General features: G+C 37.1%; 2 protein-coding genes across 2 annotated transcripts; both read right to left on the bottom strand.

The window, feature by feature from the left end:
• Positions 1-342: 342 nt before the first annotated feature.
• On the bottom strand, positions 343-8,942 carry LOC145903287 (ubiquitin-like modifier-activating enzyme 1). The gene is made up of 20 exons (XM_082991361.1): positions 8,662-8,942; positions 8,287-8,357; positions 7,963-8,131; positions 7,569-7,703; positions 6,965-7,165; positions 6,456-6,689; positions 6,184-6,330; positions 5,689-5,862; positions 4,557-4,658; positions 4,236-4,499; positions 3,939-4,104; positions 3,521-3,717; positions 3,060-3,266; positions 2,604-2,732; positions 2,387-2,534; positions 2,134-2,270; positions 1,828-2,007; positions 1,650-1,754; positions 1,149-1,360; positions 343-845 (listed from the first exon to the last, which is right to left on the bottom strand). Exons 1-20 carry the CDS (start codon positions 8,803-8,805, stop codon positions 707-709), a joined length of 3,261 nt encoding a protein of 1,086 aa, XP_082847487.1. The 5' UTR covers positions 8,806-8,942; the 3' UTR covers positions 343-706.
• A 794-nt stretch (positions 8,943-9,736) lies between these two features.
• LOC145902134 (uncharacterized) lies at positions 9,737-14,839 on the bottom strand. The gene is made up of 6 exons (XM_082990004.1): positions 14,717-14,839; positions 14,047-14,328; positions 12,192-12,239; positions 11,419-11,508; positions 10,951-11,176; positions 9,737-10,747 (listed from the first exon to the last, which is right to left on the bottom strand). Exons 2-6 carry the CDS (start codon positions 14,285-14,287, stop codon positions 10,606-10,608), a joined length of 747 nt encoding a protein of 248 aa, XP_082846130.1. The 5' UTR covers positions 14,288-14,328; positions 14,717-14,839; the 3' UTR covers positions 9,737-10,605.
• Positions 14,840-16,151: the final 1,312 nt, after the last annotated feature.

Raw genomic sequence — 16,151 nt, forward strand, 5'->3', positions numbered from 1 at the left:
GGATACTTTACATAAAAACCTTTTAATTGATTCCGGGAATCATTCCCCACTCTGTTAAAATCGCTGTAACGATTTCCACTTCTTGTACTCCACATCACAAGCAGCACAGAAATGTTTTTTTGAAAGCTATAATAAGTCAATACAACTGACTATGCTGATTTTAGCGAAATATAATTTGTCTCGAGTTAGAAAGGGTACGGATTTCAGCCTGTGAAAATAAACGTTTCCAAGCTGCTTGTGATAGGAAACAACCAAATATCTATTTCCGTGTGTGAGGTATTATTTTTGTTTATTCGCTGTATGTTACTATGTATGGTAAAGGCAAAATAAAGTCGAAACGTGGCCATTGTAAGTTTGTTTATTAAGCGAGTATGAAGACGGGAAAGCAAAATTGAACTGGTGGTTTGATTTCACCGGGCAAACACAAATTAGACAGGTGTGCTTACAGCAACAGCTGCGGAGTCTACAGCGAACAAGGCTGTACGAGCATGAAACGGAAAGCATTGCAAACTATAATACAAGTGGATGAAGGCCTGCTCGAACGTGTTGCTTTTTCATTCATTATACGTTACAACGGATAGTTTAGGAACACAAAACACATAAACCTACCGGTCACGACAATAAATTTATCTAGGGGTCCGTTTAAATGCACACTGAACATTGTTCGGGATGAAATCCTTGGAACAGGGGAGGGTGGAGTGAAGTTTTAGTGGCGGAACACGTACCGGATGTACGGGACTTCCACGTCTTCTCCGTCCGTGTCGTTGCAACAAACCTCGAGCACCAATGCCTTCTCGTGAGATCTCAACTTGCGCTTCGACACTTTCTGAACCACTTCGCTTAATCTGCACAAAGACAATTTTTTGAGTTGGCGATTTGCGTTGAATGGCGGAAAGATGGAACGACCTTCCCTTTGATAATCTCCACCTTGCTTTTATATTTCTTGTCTTTCGAGTTTTCATTTCTTTCATCATTGCAACGTGCCAACCTACCTTAGTCGTTAGCCCAACACTTCACATCATTAATTTCAAGCAAACAACTTTATAAAATTCATCCATAGTCGCCACGTGTTTCCTTTATCCCACTCTCACCATCTCTTAACCCGACCCCAAACAACCGGAACTCCCGCAATGCAATAGGATAATTACTTGGTTGCGAGTCGTTCCTTTCGCTTAGCAGCCGCCATGAAAAATGAGTAAAGCATGGCGACGTCCTGCGACAACATCGTTATTTCCAGCTTGTGTTCCTTCTCGAAGTATTTCAGAAAATCGCCTAAAGTCATTTCTCCGGCGCCGTCTGGAGCCAAGGCGACCCCGTCCACGTCAAACCGATCCCACAGAGACCACTCCACGTCGTAGTACTGGTAGCATACAATGGAAATGTTTTTACTTCACGAAATCAAAACCTGACCAGCAATACTTCTTTGGCGTGACACAAGTGAAACTTCAATGTCAATATCAAATATTACTACAATAAACAGAACAAATAAGAACTGATGATGCTAGATAAAGCGAAAAATGTATTCTAATAATAGAAGCGTTGATACAACGTTATTATAGTAATATTAAAAATACTGGAAGCTTAGCCATACAGATATTTATATGTAAATGTACATGGTACTTGCGAGATAATTCGGGTATCTAGGTTACCTTGAGTTTCGGAGCGCTGATTGGTTCAGAAAACGCAAAAAACGGTAGAGCGAGGTTGATGAAGCCGTTTTTGAAACTCTCCTGCTTCTTGTGACCTTGTACGACCTAAAAATGTCGACATGTTTTCAATGTACAGTGTGGAACTACTCAATAAAGACCATTTACAAGCTTTAGTTACCTTATAGAGCTCCAAGCTAACCAAACCGGCCACAAGTGCAGTTGTTGTAGCGATTGCCGGAATGATTTTTCCAGCGATCAGCTTGCTCTTGTGTCTGTCGGCAGGCGCAATTTCATAATTCTCTGCTCGTAGGTTTGAGGCGGCCACGATGAAATCCATGTGGAAATTTGTGTCATCATCCTGCACGATTAAAGGTTTGAGAGATTATTTTTGCAGGGCTTTTCCAACCGGTGGTTTTAACCAACAAAAAAGAAGTGACAAAAATATTCCTACTTCTGACTACTTTAACAAAAAATGTCAACTGACCTTCTCAAAATCAATAGGACTCATGCGAAATTGCTTGAGAGATTCCGGTGTAGGTAAGTTGTTTTTGAGATCTTCAAATTGTTCAGTGTCAACTAAACCACTGTTGTTCATTGCTTGGGCCTCCGAGTCCGTTGTGGCTGCATTTGGAGATGAACAACTTATAAAGTTGTAAATATGTGTAATGAATCAACAGTAAAATGTACAAAGTATGAGCGTCATACAGTCCTTGATCGAGTTTACAAATCCCACTTACCAATTTTCACACCAGATTTGGTTTTGAACTCAGGTACATGCATACCACCAATAACCTGCTTCATTTCCTCAAAGTTCTCACTTCCCTTTAAACCGTACATGACCGCCCGTAGGTTGGCAGTGGAAATGATATAATTCATGTGTGTTTCCTGAAAGAACAACCACTATGTTTCACACAGCACAACAGCTATCATGCTGATGATAAAATGCCCGCTTACATTTTCAGGATCAAACACAAGAGGGTGGGGGCATCTCTTAGGTCCTGACCAGAACATCGCCCCTGATGATGTTGTCTGATCCGGGGGAAAGTTATGAAGCAGTTGCTTGATGTTGTTGTGGTAGAGTTCCTGAATGAGATTAAGTAAGTCAACACACAAAAAGAAATCCAAGTATTTACAAACATGCTCAAACAAAATGTATTTCACTGCACATTTGGATTTGTTTTCTGTGAGTGATAAAAGGAAGAATGTCAATGTTTGTCCTCCAAAAACATATTTGCAGTTCAGTAAGTACATGTACTGTTTCCTGTGTTACCTGTTCTGAAGTTACAACACGCATTCGAGTAGTTACAAACATTCTCAAACTAAACATAGTCAAAACACCTAGTCATTGATGTACAATAATCAATGTTTGCATAATCATGGTGAACATTTTTATATTGTAGTTATGTTTACCTGGAAACGCAGTCTTGCCCATTGCACACAGTCAGCGAAATTTTGCGGTTTCTTTTTCACCAAAGAATCGTGCACAAGCTCAATGGTGTTGACTGGTTCCGATCCAGGTAGTTTCAGCGTTCGCTCGATGAACTTGCTGTCAGTGATGTATTGATTACAGGTTTCAGCTGGGTTTCTGAACAAGCCTTCAAACTCATCCCGGGCCCACTGCACAAAATAACAAAGCGTTTTACTTCCTGGAAAGATACTGTTTACATGTAAAGTGTGAATAGATACATTACACTGTAAGCTTATGATGTTCCCTTTGTGTTGTTTTTACAAACACTGGCAATGTATGTAAAAATAGACACATTTTAACCACGGATATACATGTTTCCATTAATACAGGCATTTATTTGTGGAATATTCTTTTGTGTACCTTGAGAATATGCATATGTGTAAGGATTAGTGCATAATGTTACCTGCAGAGTGTGTTCAATTGCATTGGGAAAGTTTTTCAGTGTGCAAATGGGGATTGATTTTTCGGGGGGATCTTGCGAGGAGGAATATGATTCGGTCAAGTACGGCAATACAACTTGCACATTTCCCTTGGTACCAAGAGTTCCAGACTCCAACAGTGGCTTGCGGTAATACACACATCTCCTATCCATGTACACCCCTGCAAAAGACAAATATATGTGCAAGGTACATTGTGATATCATCTTACACAATATACACAAATTGGATACTTAATTCAGTAGAAAATATTTCTGATCCATGGACTTGCAGGATTTGGTAATATGACTTATCAAAAGGCAACAGCATTATATAAAAGTTATAATAAAATAATAGAACATGTTTCTATAAATGTAAGTTTTTGTTGAAATTAAAAAAACATACTTGCTTGTACGTTGTCTAAAGCATTGGCAACTCCGTCCAGTTTTTCAAAGAAATAATCAGTAAAGATCCCTTCTGTGTCTGGTCCAACTCTATCTTGTTTTGCAACTACTCTTGTTAATGGATTCATTTTCTTTATAGCCTTTGCTGCACATTCTGACTTCATTTTCTGAGGGCAAGAAAATTTGTATTACAAACATTTGCTTGATAAATTTTTTTTCATAGCAATCAAGTATGTGAACTGTATTACAAGTTATAAAGTTGCTTTCAAACAGCACCAAAAAATACAAAACAGTTTACCTGCACGTCATGCGGTCTGAACAGGAACTGCCTATTGAGGTTGCTTTTTTCAATGTTGTCCATGTCTGTGACCATGATGCAGCCATCGTCAATCTTGCTGTCATCGGAGGCATTCATGCGACATCCCAGTCCCATCATGGAAAAGTTTTTGAGCAACTCACAACCGATCGCACCAGCCCCAACCACAAACCACTGCTGGGATGACATCTTTTTTTGGAACTCTGAGCCGAAGACAGCTATTTGTCCATTGTACCTTTCATCAGCCTTTAAACATGAACCAAATAAAGAAAAAAATTAAAAAACATTCAAATTTATGCATACAGTTAGGTCAGATTTGCTCTGTTCCAATTCTTCCTCTGGCAAACACTCGAGGGCATCGAAGTAGAAAAACTGCTTTATCGGCATGAACTTTCCACTGCAGGCCTAAAAAAAGGATCTCCATGAAACAGTTTTTCTGTTTTTACAGCAAACAATTTGATAATTTTTCACTAAGACAAATTTTGCTGTAAAGCTATAATTGCGAGATAGTTATCGCATTGACATTAGTTGCAAAGCAGGCATGAAGTCACATTTCTAAATACTTGAAATTAAACTTCCAGCAATTTTATCTCAACAATACCATAGTTTAGTATTTTGAAAGTATATGTTATACCTGAGTTCATTGTAACAGTCAATAAATGTAAAAACATATTAATCTCATTTTAAGCAAACTTTAACAAAAACCAGTTACCACGGTACAGTCTCTTGGGTCTACAAACTGTATGTTTTTTAAAAGACAAAAAAAAAAGTATTCAAAAAATGTTTGCTGATAAACTGTGTCCTTGTATTGTAATATATTGTGTTAAGCTTGGTTTTGTTGATCACAGTGGCACCCGCATTATGTTAAATCTGTCTGTCAAGTGCAGTAGATTGTCCTGCATAAATTTGCCATTGTCCCAAACATGTTGCATTGTAATGAAAGTACCATTTTTTTTGCTCTAAGTTAATTCATGGGAAAAAAAATAAATTTTTAGTGGTCATGTTATTGCAATAGCAAGGTTTTCTAAGTGTAAACCAATTTTTGCGCTAGAAAACAAACAGTTTTCAAACACATTGCCAAAATTTGCAGAGGCTTACCGGCTACCCCACCGTATATGTGTGTATTCATGTCCAATATCACAAACACTGACCCCCCCAAGTATAGTTAATGACATTAGTTATGATGTTACAATGGGGCCGCCCCCATTGCAGTGTTTCTGAAAACATGGCACCAATGGGTTTATCAACTAATTACGATTTCTAGTGTATTTATTGAAGGAACATTTTTCATAAGCCTAGTGGCCTGGCATCTGCAGTTTAATATAGAGAACAGTGCCCTTTATAATGCACAATAATGACTACGTCTATAAAAAAATTTGATAATTGGAAAAAAGAAGTAAAAAAATAAAAACTATGAATAAAAGATTTTGTTTACTTTCATCACTTCCTGGGCAACAATTCCACCGATGACACCTTGCATTGGACATACATCACCACGAGCAATAAATGCAAGTTTGCGAACTAACGACTCATCCAAAGATTCTTGCTTAGCGGAGCCAGCTTTTTCATTAATTTCGTTGGCAATTCGAACCAGCTCCTTGGCATCTTCCTGTACAAAAAAACTTTATCATTAACTTTTTGGCACACATGAATTTTCTACATATTTTATTGCTTTTTATACAATTTTGCCGATATTGATTTGAATTGGGACAGATTTATAATTGTCAGTGTTGGGATGTAAATTATCCCAGAGCAAAATCCTGCGGGGTCAAATACAACCTGCACACAAAAAGAAAAATAACATGCAACAAAATGTTACTCGTGCATATTAAACTAATTTTACAACTAACACCCAAACATTAAGTTGCAGTTATCGTTGATTAAAACCGGTATTGACAAGACAGAAAATCTGCTGTTTTACTTTTTTTACCTGGCAGCGAACTTTTGGCAAAGCACCCTTTTCATCCACAAATTTGTGCAAAGCTTGAAATGCAATATGAAGCTGTCCAGGTCTATCAAATTTGGCAAAGTCGGTCAGCATGAGATCTGGAGCTACAAGCTGTTCTCGAAGTGATTTCTAAACAAACATGTATTCACACACATGGCAAAAATATTCAGATACAAAAATGAAGTATGGTGGATATACATTACAAACCATTGCATTGATAATGTCAGTTTTCTAATGGTGTAAAAAAAACTTACAAATTCAACTTGTGTTGGCATCTTTACTTGTGTCACAATTCCACCACCTTCGTAGTTTGAAAATTTTGAGACGTCGCCGATGTTGAAAGTGTACGGACCCAGGACTTTAATCTTTCTTGGCTCGTCAGAGTTGATTTCAGTCATTCCTTTTACTTCATGAAATGTCACGTAGTCACCACTTTCAAAACCATGACGGCTCTCATCCAGACCAGCAACTATTCCTTCTCCATTTTCCTTGTACATAATTTTTGCAGGTTATCTTTTGGGAATAGTATACTTGGTTTAGTTTGATGACAAGGTGATAAGTTGACCACTTCACTTAGATAGAAGGTATTCCAATTGATTGCCATATGAAGTGCATGGCAAAAAATAGTTGTAAACCATATACTGTCAAAAAACATGTGCCACAGCAACTGGATTTTCATACATGTGTTCACATGTATACCAAATGTTTTGCGTTGAGAAGATGTGCATGGTTTTGCCAAATATATTGTAAAGTTAATACTTACATTTTTTGTGATGGCGGATACCATGACACTCTGTGGCTGCTCCCCATTTGTATCAAACACAGTGAATTTTGACCCAAAATCACAAAAAATTTGTGCAAACAGTCCTTTTGTATCTGCTACAATTAGGCATTTGTTGTTTTTGTGAGTGAAATCACTAATTCTGAGTTGCTCCTCAAGGGTGGAATTGCTCAACACTATAACCTTGAAGAAAGCAAAATAATACAGAATCACAATGTTAAACTAGCTGATAAATGTTTTTTTCTGAAATTAGCAACCTTACTAACAATCGAAAAAACCTTCCCGAAGATGGCAAAAAAATTAACTTTGTAATTTAGTGAAAAGGGTAAAGGCAACATAACACCCAACAGGTTAAATGTATATGTAATATTTTCTATACAAAAACATTAGTACAGGCCCTAATAGTCATACTGTGCAGGTCTTTACTGGGCAATCTCAGCTCTATCATATGTTGGTCATGCCACTGTTACCTTATAGATGACATGATAAGAAACCACGGTTATCTACTGTTTAATATAATGTGAAAGTGATACTTTTTGGACAAGTAACAAAAAACATTTAAGGTATTGCAAGACAAAATTCATACTTGAAACTGTTGCAAGAAAGTGTCGTTGAGATCCCCAGTATAGGAAGTCACTGGAACATATGGATTGAGCTCACTGACTTGTGGTGCACTTGTAGTTGCTCTATTCTTGCCAATATCGGCTTTTGTTAGAAAGTACTGCAACAGAAACATATCTTTTATGTGGATGTACACTTAACAAAGTAGTCAGAATCAACTTTATTCCACTAAGTACAACAAAGAAACATTATTATGTAAAACCAATAATTCTGCAATAGATAATTTATTTTTACAAAACATGCTACATATTTGATTTAAACCACATTTTTACAGGTTTTTAAATATATTTTCATACTGCCCAAGTGTTTTATGAATTGATGGTTGCAAATGCCACAATTTGTTTGTGTAACATTTTTACTTGAGAGCTGAGGTCCGCTGCAACAGCTGTCTCTGTATCATGAAGGGTGACGGATTTTACTCCACCAAGTACAACATTTTTGGCAATCTCAACACCAAGACCCTTCATGCCACTAATAAGGATGGTGGCCGTGCTCATTCTCTTCATGGCTTCATGTCCCAGAACATATCTTTGAAACAAGTTTCATAACCTGACAAACTATTATTTAAGTGAAAATTTTTTTTTGCCAGAAAAACAACAGCGGAACAATCTATAATACATTATCAGTTTGCATGAAACACAGTCAGCCAAAATGCCTTTGTTGACATACTGAGTAAAACTTACAGCTGCCTGGAATACAAGCTCTCATCAATGGCAGCTGTTTGTCCATTGGAATCTCCGTTCTGTGCACTTTCCTTTAAAAATAAAAAAAAGGGTTTTACAACAGGTAATAAACTTCGATTTAAGTTGATTGATCATAAACCCATGAGTTCTAAGATATTTAAGTGATATTTTAAGCAACATAACATAAAACAGCCACCTGTTTTAACTTATTGAAAACAACTTAAGGTATAACAATATGGGCCAGTCTCTTTATACTCAAAACATTTGAAGTAAATGCATGTAAATACAAACACTTTAATATCCAACAAGATATGAACTTAGTTTCAAAAATACAATGATGTCCCAAAATAAGTTTCTTGAAATAACTTTACATACCGAATTCATGTTGATGGTTGCAGATGAATTCTTTGAACAAAACGAACCCGTGGTGTCACTTATTTTGCGTTGCTTTGCTGGAGGGGAACTGGTTGGAAAAGGGTGTTGAAGAGAATCAAAGCTATTCCCGCCCTCAGATGACATGGAAAACTACTTCAGGTTTATTGGTACAACTGCGTTATAGCATCACTCTTTACCCTGTTTAATGACCAACTAAATTCAGAGCTTAATGATTAATAAAATTATATTTGCGTTTTCAGAAAATCACTGTATGTTCGAGTTAAACTATCGAACACTAGGAACTTATAATAACTGCGCCGTGTCGCAACAATATATATAACTGAATTATGTAAAGCGTTCCTAGAAATTTCAGTTCCGCATATCACACCACATCGACGACAATACAATGTTACACAAACATGTGGCCATCGCATCTCATCGTATCACAAAAGAACGCAAGTGTTAAATAACCGTGACGAACCACCAGCCATAAAGCACATAAGGTGTCCAGTGCAATCAACCATATCACAGTTTTATTTGGTCGATCTGGTATTTAAGCAATAATTCATTGAAATTAAATATTGAGAATGCCATTGTCGAGTTTTCCACATTCGTTATTTCGCCAAATACGAAAAACTATCGTTTTGTCACTCAAGGTGTGCTGAATAAGAATTCGTATTTCCTATTTTCAAAATAACTACGTATCTTCGTCTACAGGTTTCCACAGTTAGCTGACAAGAACGACAATACAGTTCCCAGTGCACCTGCAAGACCTGGTAGTGGTAGGTGTAGGTCGAAACATTGTGCAGTGTCAGCAGCATACAAAGCTCGACTTCGCAACTCACATTTATTCTTTTCAAAACCATTCGACTTTCCGTTTGTATCAGACACACAATACAACTTTAGCCGAAAGAAGAAAGGCTTATTGTGAATACATACTCATCAACATATACACTCTTCGATATGTTTGGTTTATAAATTTGGATTACCAAAATCCTCGTTCCACTCCAGCACTACAAAACTCTGAGCTTTTAATTCCTCATTTGAAATTACACATCTATACTGGCTCTTCAAACTGGTTCGTCCAGGGTCTGTTTATTTCATGATATTTACAAGTCCGATATTGTTTTCATCAAACAAAAGAGTAAAACTTCATGCAATTTAAAACAAGACATAAGCATAAAATCATCAAATATCCTGTGCACTTTGTCACAAAATGGAGTCAACCAAAACAAAAAATGTGTTACTTTCGAAAATATAAATGCAGGGTCAATACATGTTAAGTCCACTCAACCAAGCGAATCAGTGTCAAGTAAACCGAGAAACGTTCAGCCCAAAGAAAGCAAACATTTTAATATAGCAACGTCATGCATCTCATTCTGTAACAAAATAGCCAATGATAATTATGTAACTTTACAAGCATTACATGTTACCAAGACCCATAAAATTCCTTGGAAGTACAAAATAATGCTACAAATTAGTCAAGACTGTGTATGTGAAAAAATTAAAACATGGCTGAACACACTGGTTTCTTTGTTCAAACACAAGAATCAAAACTTAAGCTTTTCAAATTATAGTAAGCTACTACAAAATAAAACACACATTGAAATTAAACTACATAACTGGAAAGCAATGTTTAGTTTCACATTGCTCTAATTGACACAACTCCATTTAACTTGTTACACATGAGCAATATACATTAACAGGTTGTTTAAAGCGCCTCCGGATTAATTTGCTGCAGAATCTCAAAAGCTACTACTAATATCAAATCCTCCACACAAAACCAAGCAAAATCGTAAGGAACTCTTCGGGGCCGTTTCAGTTCTTCTCAATTTTACATCAAATTATATATTTCAGTGTCCATGAACCACACATGTTGACTAGCACATTCTGCCACTGCTCACGTGCATGAGATGACAGACACCAGAGACAAATGAACTTAATTCAAGATTCATTATGATTTTCGCCACCCTCGGCAGTATCCTCATCTTCATCATTGCTGGCCTCCTGTCTGCGACCAGCCATATTGTCGATGTCTTCTCCATTAGCAGTGCAGTCACGAGCAATGTGTCCTTGCTGCTGGCAACTGCAAGTATTGTATAATATAAACAAAGTTATGAATCAGAACACAGTTGGCATGAACAAGTTTTTCTCATTGAATACCATGGATTTAAATGCAATGACATCTTATTTGTTAATGTTGCACGATGCAACTTGAATTGCAAGTGTACAGAAATATACATTTAGTTTTCAGGCCCAACACAAAAATTGGTGAAAAAAGTATCGTACCGATAACATGTTGCGTCTGGGCAGTGAGCCTGTATGTGATCAGCACTACCACATATGTAACATTCCTTGACACCAGGTTCTCTTCTAGAGCTTCTGCTGTCATTGGCCTCATCCACATCTTCGGTACAATTTCGAGCTATGTGCCCCGTTTTGCCACAACGATAGCATTCACTTTCCTCCGGGCAATTGCGAGCAATGTGCCCTTCCTTGTGGCAGTTGAAGCATGCTAAAAATACAAGTGCACGGAAAAAATGCTGTAAACCAGTGTACAAAATCATATGCAATGTATTTGCGCAGTAGGAACAATTTGCATGGCTTCACAGGACATCCGCAAGTTACAGGCATTCATTAGTATGCACAACAAAGCCACTACTTTTGTTTGAACTAGTGTGCAGTAACTGTAATTAACCAGTGTTTGCAAAATTAAATCATAATAACAAGGCAAATGTGATGCACAAAATAATATACCATTATGATCAGATTCACAGTCACGGGCCATGTGTCCAGCTTGTCCACACCTGAAGCAGTGATCACTTCTTCGAGGTCTTTCCTCACCATCTTATTAAAACAGAAATGGCCATCAACAATACAATTGGCCTTGCAAAAGGTAATCTTTAAAATACATTTTTTTTGTATTTTAAGTAGTAATTGTAGTGTTGTTAATTTGTTTTTCCGCAGGAATAAACACTCTGCTCAGAGCAGAAGGTTATAGGCCAGGGGTGCAACACACAACATGTCAATGGTTTAAGAATAGCATGTAAACTTATTTGGAAAATGTATCTAAAAATATTGTTGCTGTTAGACCAAGATTTTTCTGTCCTTTTCCAATATGTTTAGTACAAAATATGTCATGTTAATATTAAACACCGTTCAATTGGAACATAGTGAAACTACATGGTAAGAAATAACTAGGAATGTCCAATACTGGTGTTTTTACTAGGTATTGGCTCTGATCAGATGTTATAATACATCACTAAAATCAACTATGAAATACATAACCATTTGGGTTAACACACTTGTTTTAAGCAAGCAGTAAAATGCCATTGCATTAAATTTACATAATTACTATCATTTAATAGCGAAACAATGACATTGTGAAAAGTGAAATAAAAACAAATATGATCACCATGCAGCAATACTTGTGTAGTTTTAAACAATATCTGGGCAGGTTCAGTTAAGTGGTTAGCCAAATTAATACAGCTATCAAGACAGTTTTTATTCAATAGAAATGTTTCACTTACCATCACACTCACGAGCAATATGACCATACCTTCCACATTTGTAGCACTCTATACAAGACACAAAGTTGCATTAAATCGAGATTAAGACAATTTTAGAAAAACTAAGTTTTTGGTGAAAATTTTATGTTGTTTGGACATTTTTTGCAAGATTTTAGACAATTAATTAACACCAGCAATAACCTAGGATCAGTGGTGCAACTAAGGAAATGGTTTGTAAGTATTCCGGGTCCCTTTATTATCTGCTGTGTCTATTGGTACAACACGACTAAAAACATTTGCCAGGACTTGAAACCAACAGTATCACACTGTCAATTTACAGTGCTGTTTGCAATGTGTAAAAATTATACATAAATATCCATATGACTATCGCCTATCGGCACACACCAAATGTACACTGATGAACAGTTTGCAATCCAATGAGCAATAGTTTTAGTTTGCCCTCACAAATGCATAACTAATCAAACATGTTTTGCTTCCTTGTTGGTGCTAGTTTGTTAAGAGTATGGTGCATGTGCCACTGAAAAAGCAATCAACACAGTAACAATAAACATATATGCTTGATTTTTTCATACATAACACATTTACACCAACCTCTTTTACATGTGAAGCAGCAACTAGTGGTATTGCAATTGAAAGAATCAGGGAATCCTGTGTTATAATTTATAATTTGATATCCGATCGCATAATTTTAACTAGCTGTATCATTGCCTGGGATGTTTATACGCACACAGTATTGTAAAAACCCAGTGGAAGATCTTTCTTTAGGTTATTTCTTGAAGGTCATGCTAACTCTTAAGTTTGTGTTTCCTGCTACAACAAAAATATTCTTACTTTTGCCCTGAAATGAGAAATTAGTTTTTCACCAGTGAAACCGCATTAAAAAAAGTTTTGTCCTTACAATATAGAACAATGCTACATGTTGGACAAGTGGAATGCTGTAATGTTGTGTATCAGTGCTTTGCTGTAATGTAAAGTGGACCCTTGTTTAGTTTGCGAACAAATACATATTGTTGTAATTGTAATGCGAGGAAAGTTTTTCTCGAGTTGTACCAATTCAATGCAATATAATCCCACAAACCAGTCCTATCAGTTGCGTCACTGACAGAATACAACAAGACTTTAGACATGAATTAGGAAAAGAAGGACATAGGTGCCTATGTCTGGCTTCTAATTGGTTAACAAGCCCCATGATATTTTTTCAGTTGCAAAAATTGACACCTGTGTATATTCGGATTCAACCACATATGGCACATGCCAACAAGCAATTGTGTGTTAAATTTAGCACATTTACTTCCCATTTTTATATAAAAGTTTGCTAGATATAATTAACAACTAAAAAACACAGAAACAGACACGAAAAAAACAAAACAGAGGACAAATTAAATATATAAAATTTAAAAGCAATTAATGTGGATTTGTCAAGCCACATAAATTCTTGACTGCACAAACACATTTGTTTCAAGCCTAATACAGTATAGTTAGTAGGATATTGGTAAAAATAACCCTAAATAAACACAGTTAAGACATCTTTGTAACTAAAGTGACAAAAAAGCAATGTGATACATTTTAACCTTACAAATGATTACTCAAAAAGCATTGGACAAATGGACTGTTATGTCATAACAATAATGGCAGATTGGGACATTAATAATGAACTTTTATCCGATATTGGTAAAGGGTTAATATTCCAGATCATCCACAGCTTTTTGTTTCAACTTTATACAATCATTCAATTGTTTCATGCATCAACAGTTTTTTGTAATGTCAACAAAAACAAATTATGAATAGGGCTTACTTTTCAGAATGAAATGACGTATGTAAGTGGTGGTAATATAAAGATTAAGTGTGGACTCACCAACTGGTCGAGATCTATAGCCACCATATCCACCCCTTCCCCTGCCACGGCCGCGTCCTCGCCCACGACCTCGATAACCTCCTCTGCCACGTGGATACGATTCACGTTCATCATTTTCTGGACAATTTCTTGCCCAATGACCATACCCATCACAGAAGAAGCACTTGTCATCTTCTTTTGAATTTTCCCTTGGCTTTCGAGAGTCATATTGGGTATCCATTGTATCAGTTCGGCCTGGCATCGTAGTCAGTTGCTTACACTAACAGCTATTAGTCAGATATGCTGCAATACAACAAATATAACCTTCATAAGCTTTGTATTTCGCTCCAAAGGAAAATAAAGTGACCAGTGAAATACTAACTACCCACTACGTTTATCTATGTCAAAAATGGACCTATATATGAAAGGAAAAAGTATCAAACAAACTTTATTCTACATGCCTACTATTTGAAGACTAAAAGCTGTTGCAAACAACAACAACTCATCTATAGTTATTAAAATAGATCACACTCACACACAGGTATTTGGATAAATTTGTTTTAAGTTACGAGCAGCTACCATATAGTGGTAATTGCAGTTGGTGCTAATACATTAGGCGTGCAGTTATTACACCAACAAAACTAACGTTTAACGTAACAACTACGCAAAAACCTAAATCAAAAAATTTTACCTTAGCGAGCAAGTCCAGGAATGCTTGTTACGCATTAGTGATATGGCTTCTGGCACGTGCTTGTGCACACGGCACGTACGTAGTACCGTTGAATGGAAACATTTGAATTTGGAAATCGCCTGTTATTGCTGTTGCCGCAAAAAAACAATTTTACAGTTAAGCCATTTATTGACATATATTTTTTTAAATTTACACTATTGTTTACATTATTATTTTAATGTAGTTACTAAGGTGCGTTTAAAAACAATTTTGAAAGTGCGACCTCAAGTGATCATTTTTAATGTGAAGAAATATTAGTTTGATTTATAATCCAGATTTAAACCGACGTAGAACCCCTTAACCTAAGAATAAGTGGACATACAACCCCGGGACATCCAACGATTTGGCCTAAATGTGATCATATAACGATCCACGTCTTTTCAATACACCCTGCGTTAGTGTTCCAGTCCAGAGTGTAACACGGCTAACTTAACAGGCCCCACGGCCAGCTAACCTTGTCACAGGGGTTTGACAGCACCGAGAACAAAGAACAGTATTCTTTTATTCTGCAGCACAGTTTACGAACTGTGACACGTTCATTAAACAAAAAATCACATATTAGCGAACAGTGACACATGTAACATGACAGACAATATTTAACTCACCAATGAGTCAATTCACTGCAATTCACAACAGATATTTAACCACCAAAACAGTTTACTGCACACAGACAAGTTCAACACGTGGCATATATGAAGACTGCTGGCACTATATCCTTGCATCATACAGTTGGTAGGGGCATTATGACGTTTTAATTGTTGTGAAATTTCTTCAAATGCAAAGTTACGCGTCTTACCCTCCCCCCCAAAATTGATAAGTCGCAGCGACGTTCAATTTTCACAACACAATTTCGACGCGCGTTTGTGTCGACCGTTATCAGTGTCTCTCAGCGACCATTGTAGCCGGGTCATCGTGTGGCAGGTTATCGTCTCCTCTCCCATCAACTGGTACGACCACACACAACTTGTGAATGGGTCTTCGCACAATCGTTCCTCTCGATCGAATTCGAACAATGCGGACCACACCGAAGTTATCCGGATTGGTTCAACGCGACCGATCGACCAAGAACGTCTGGGGGGAGCATCATCAACCAGAAGGACCACATCACCGACCTGGACATTTCTCTTCTCATGATTCCACTTGGCGAGCCATGATAGTACGAAAGTATTCCCGAACCCATCGTCTCCAAAATTGATCTGCAATATATTGGACCTTGCGCCAACCTCGGCGCGAGTAGCAGTCACAATCATTTGTGACGGTTGGAGGCAACCCTTCGGACGGATTTATCCTTAGCAAGTGATTAGGTGTCAATGGTGACTCACCAACGTCATTAAGTGTGACCGGAGTCAGGAGTCGCGAGTTGATAATTGATTCCGCTTCAAGCAGAAACGTTTGC

Source organism: Ascidia mentula, chromosome 5 (assembly GCF_947561715.1).
Source record: "Ascidia mentula chromosome 5, kaAscMent1.1, whole genome shotgun sequence".
NCBI classification, from domain to species: Eukaryota; Metazoa; Chordata; class Ascidiacea; order Phlebobranchia; family Ascidiidae; genus Ascidia; species Ascidia mentula.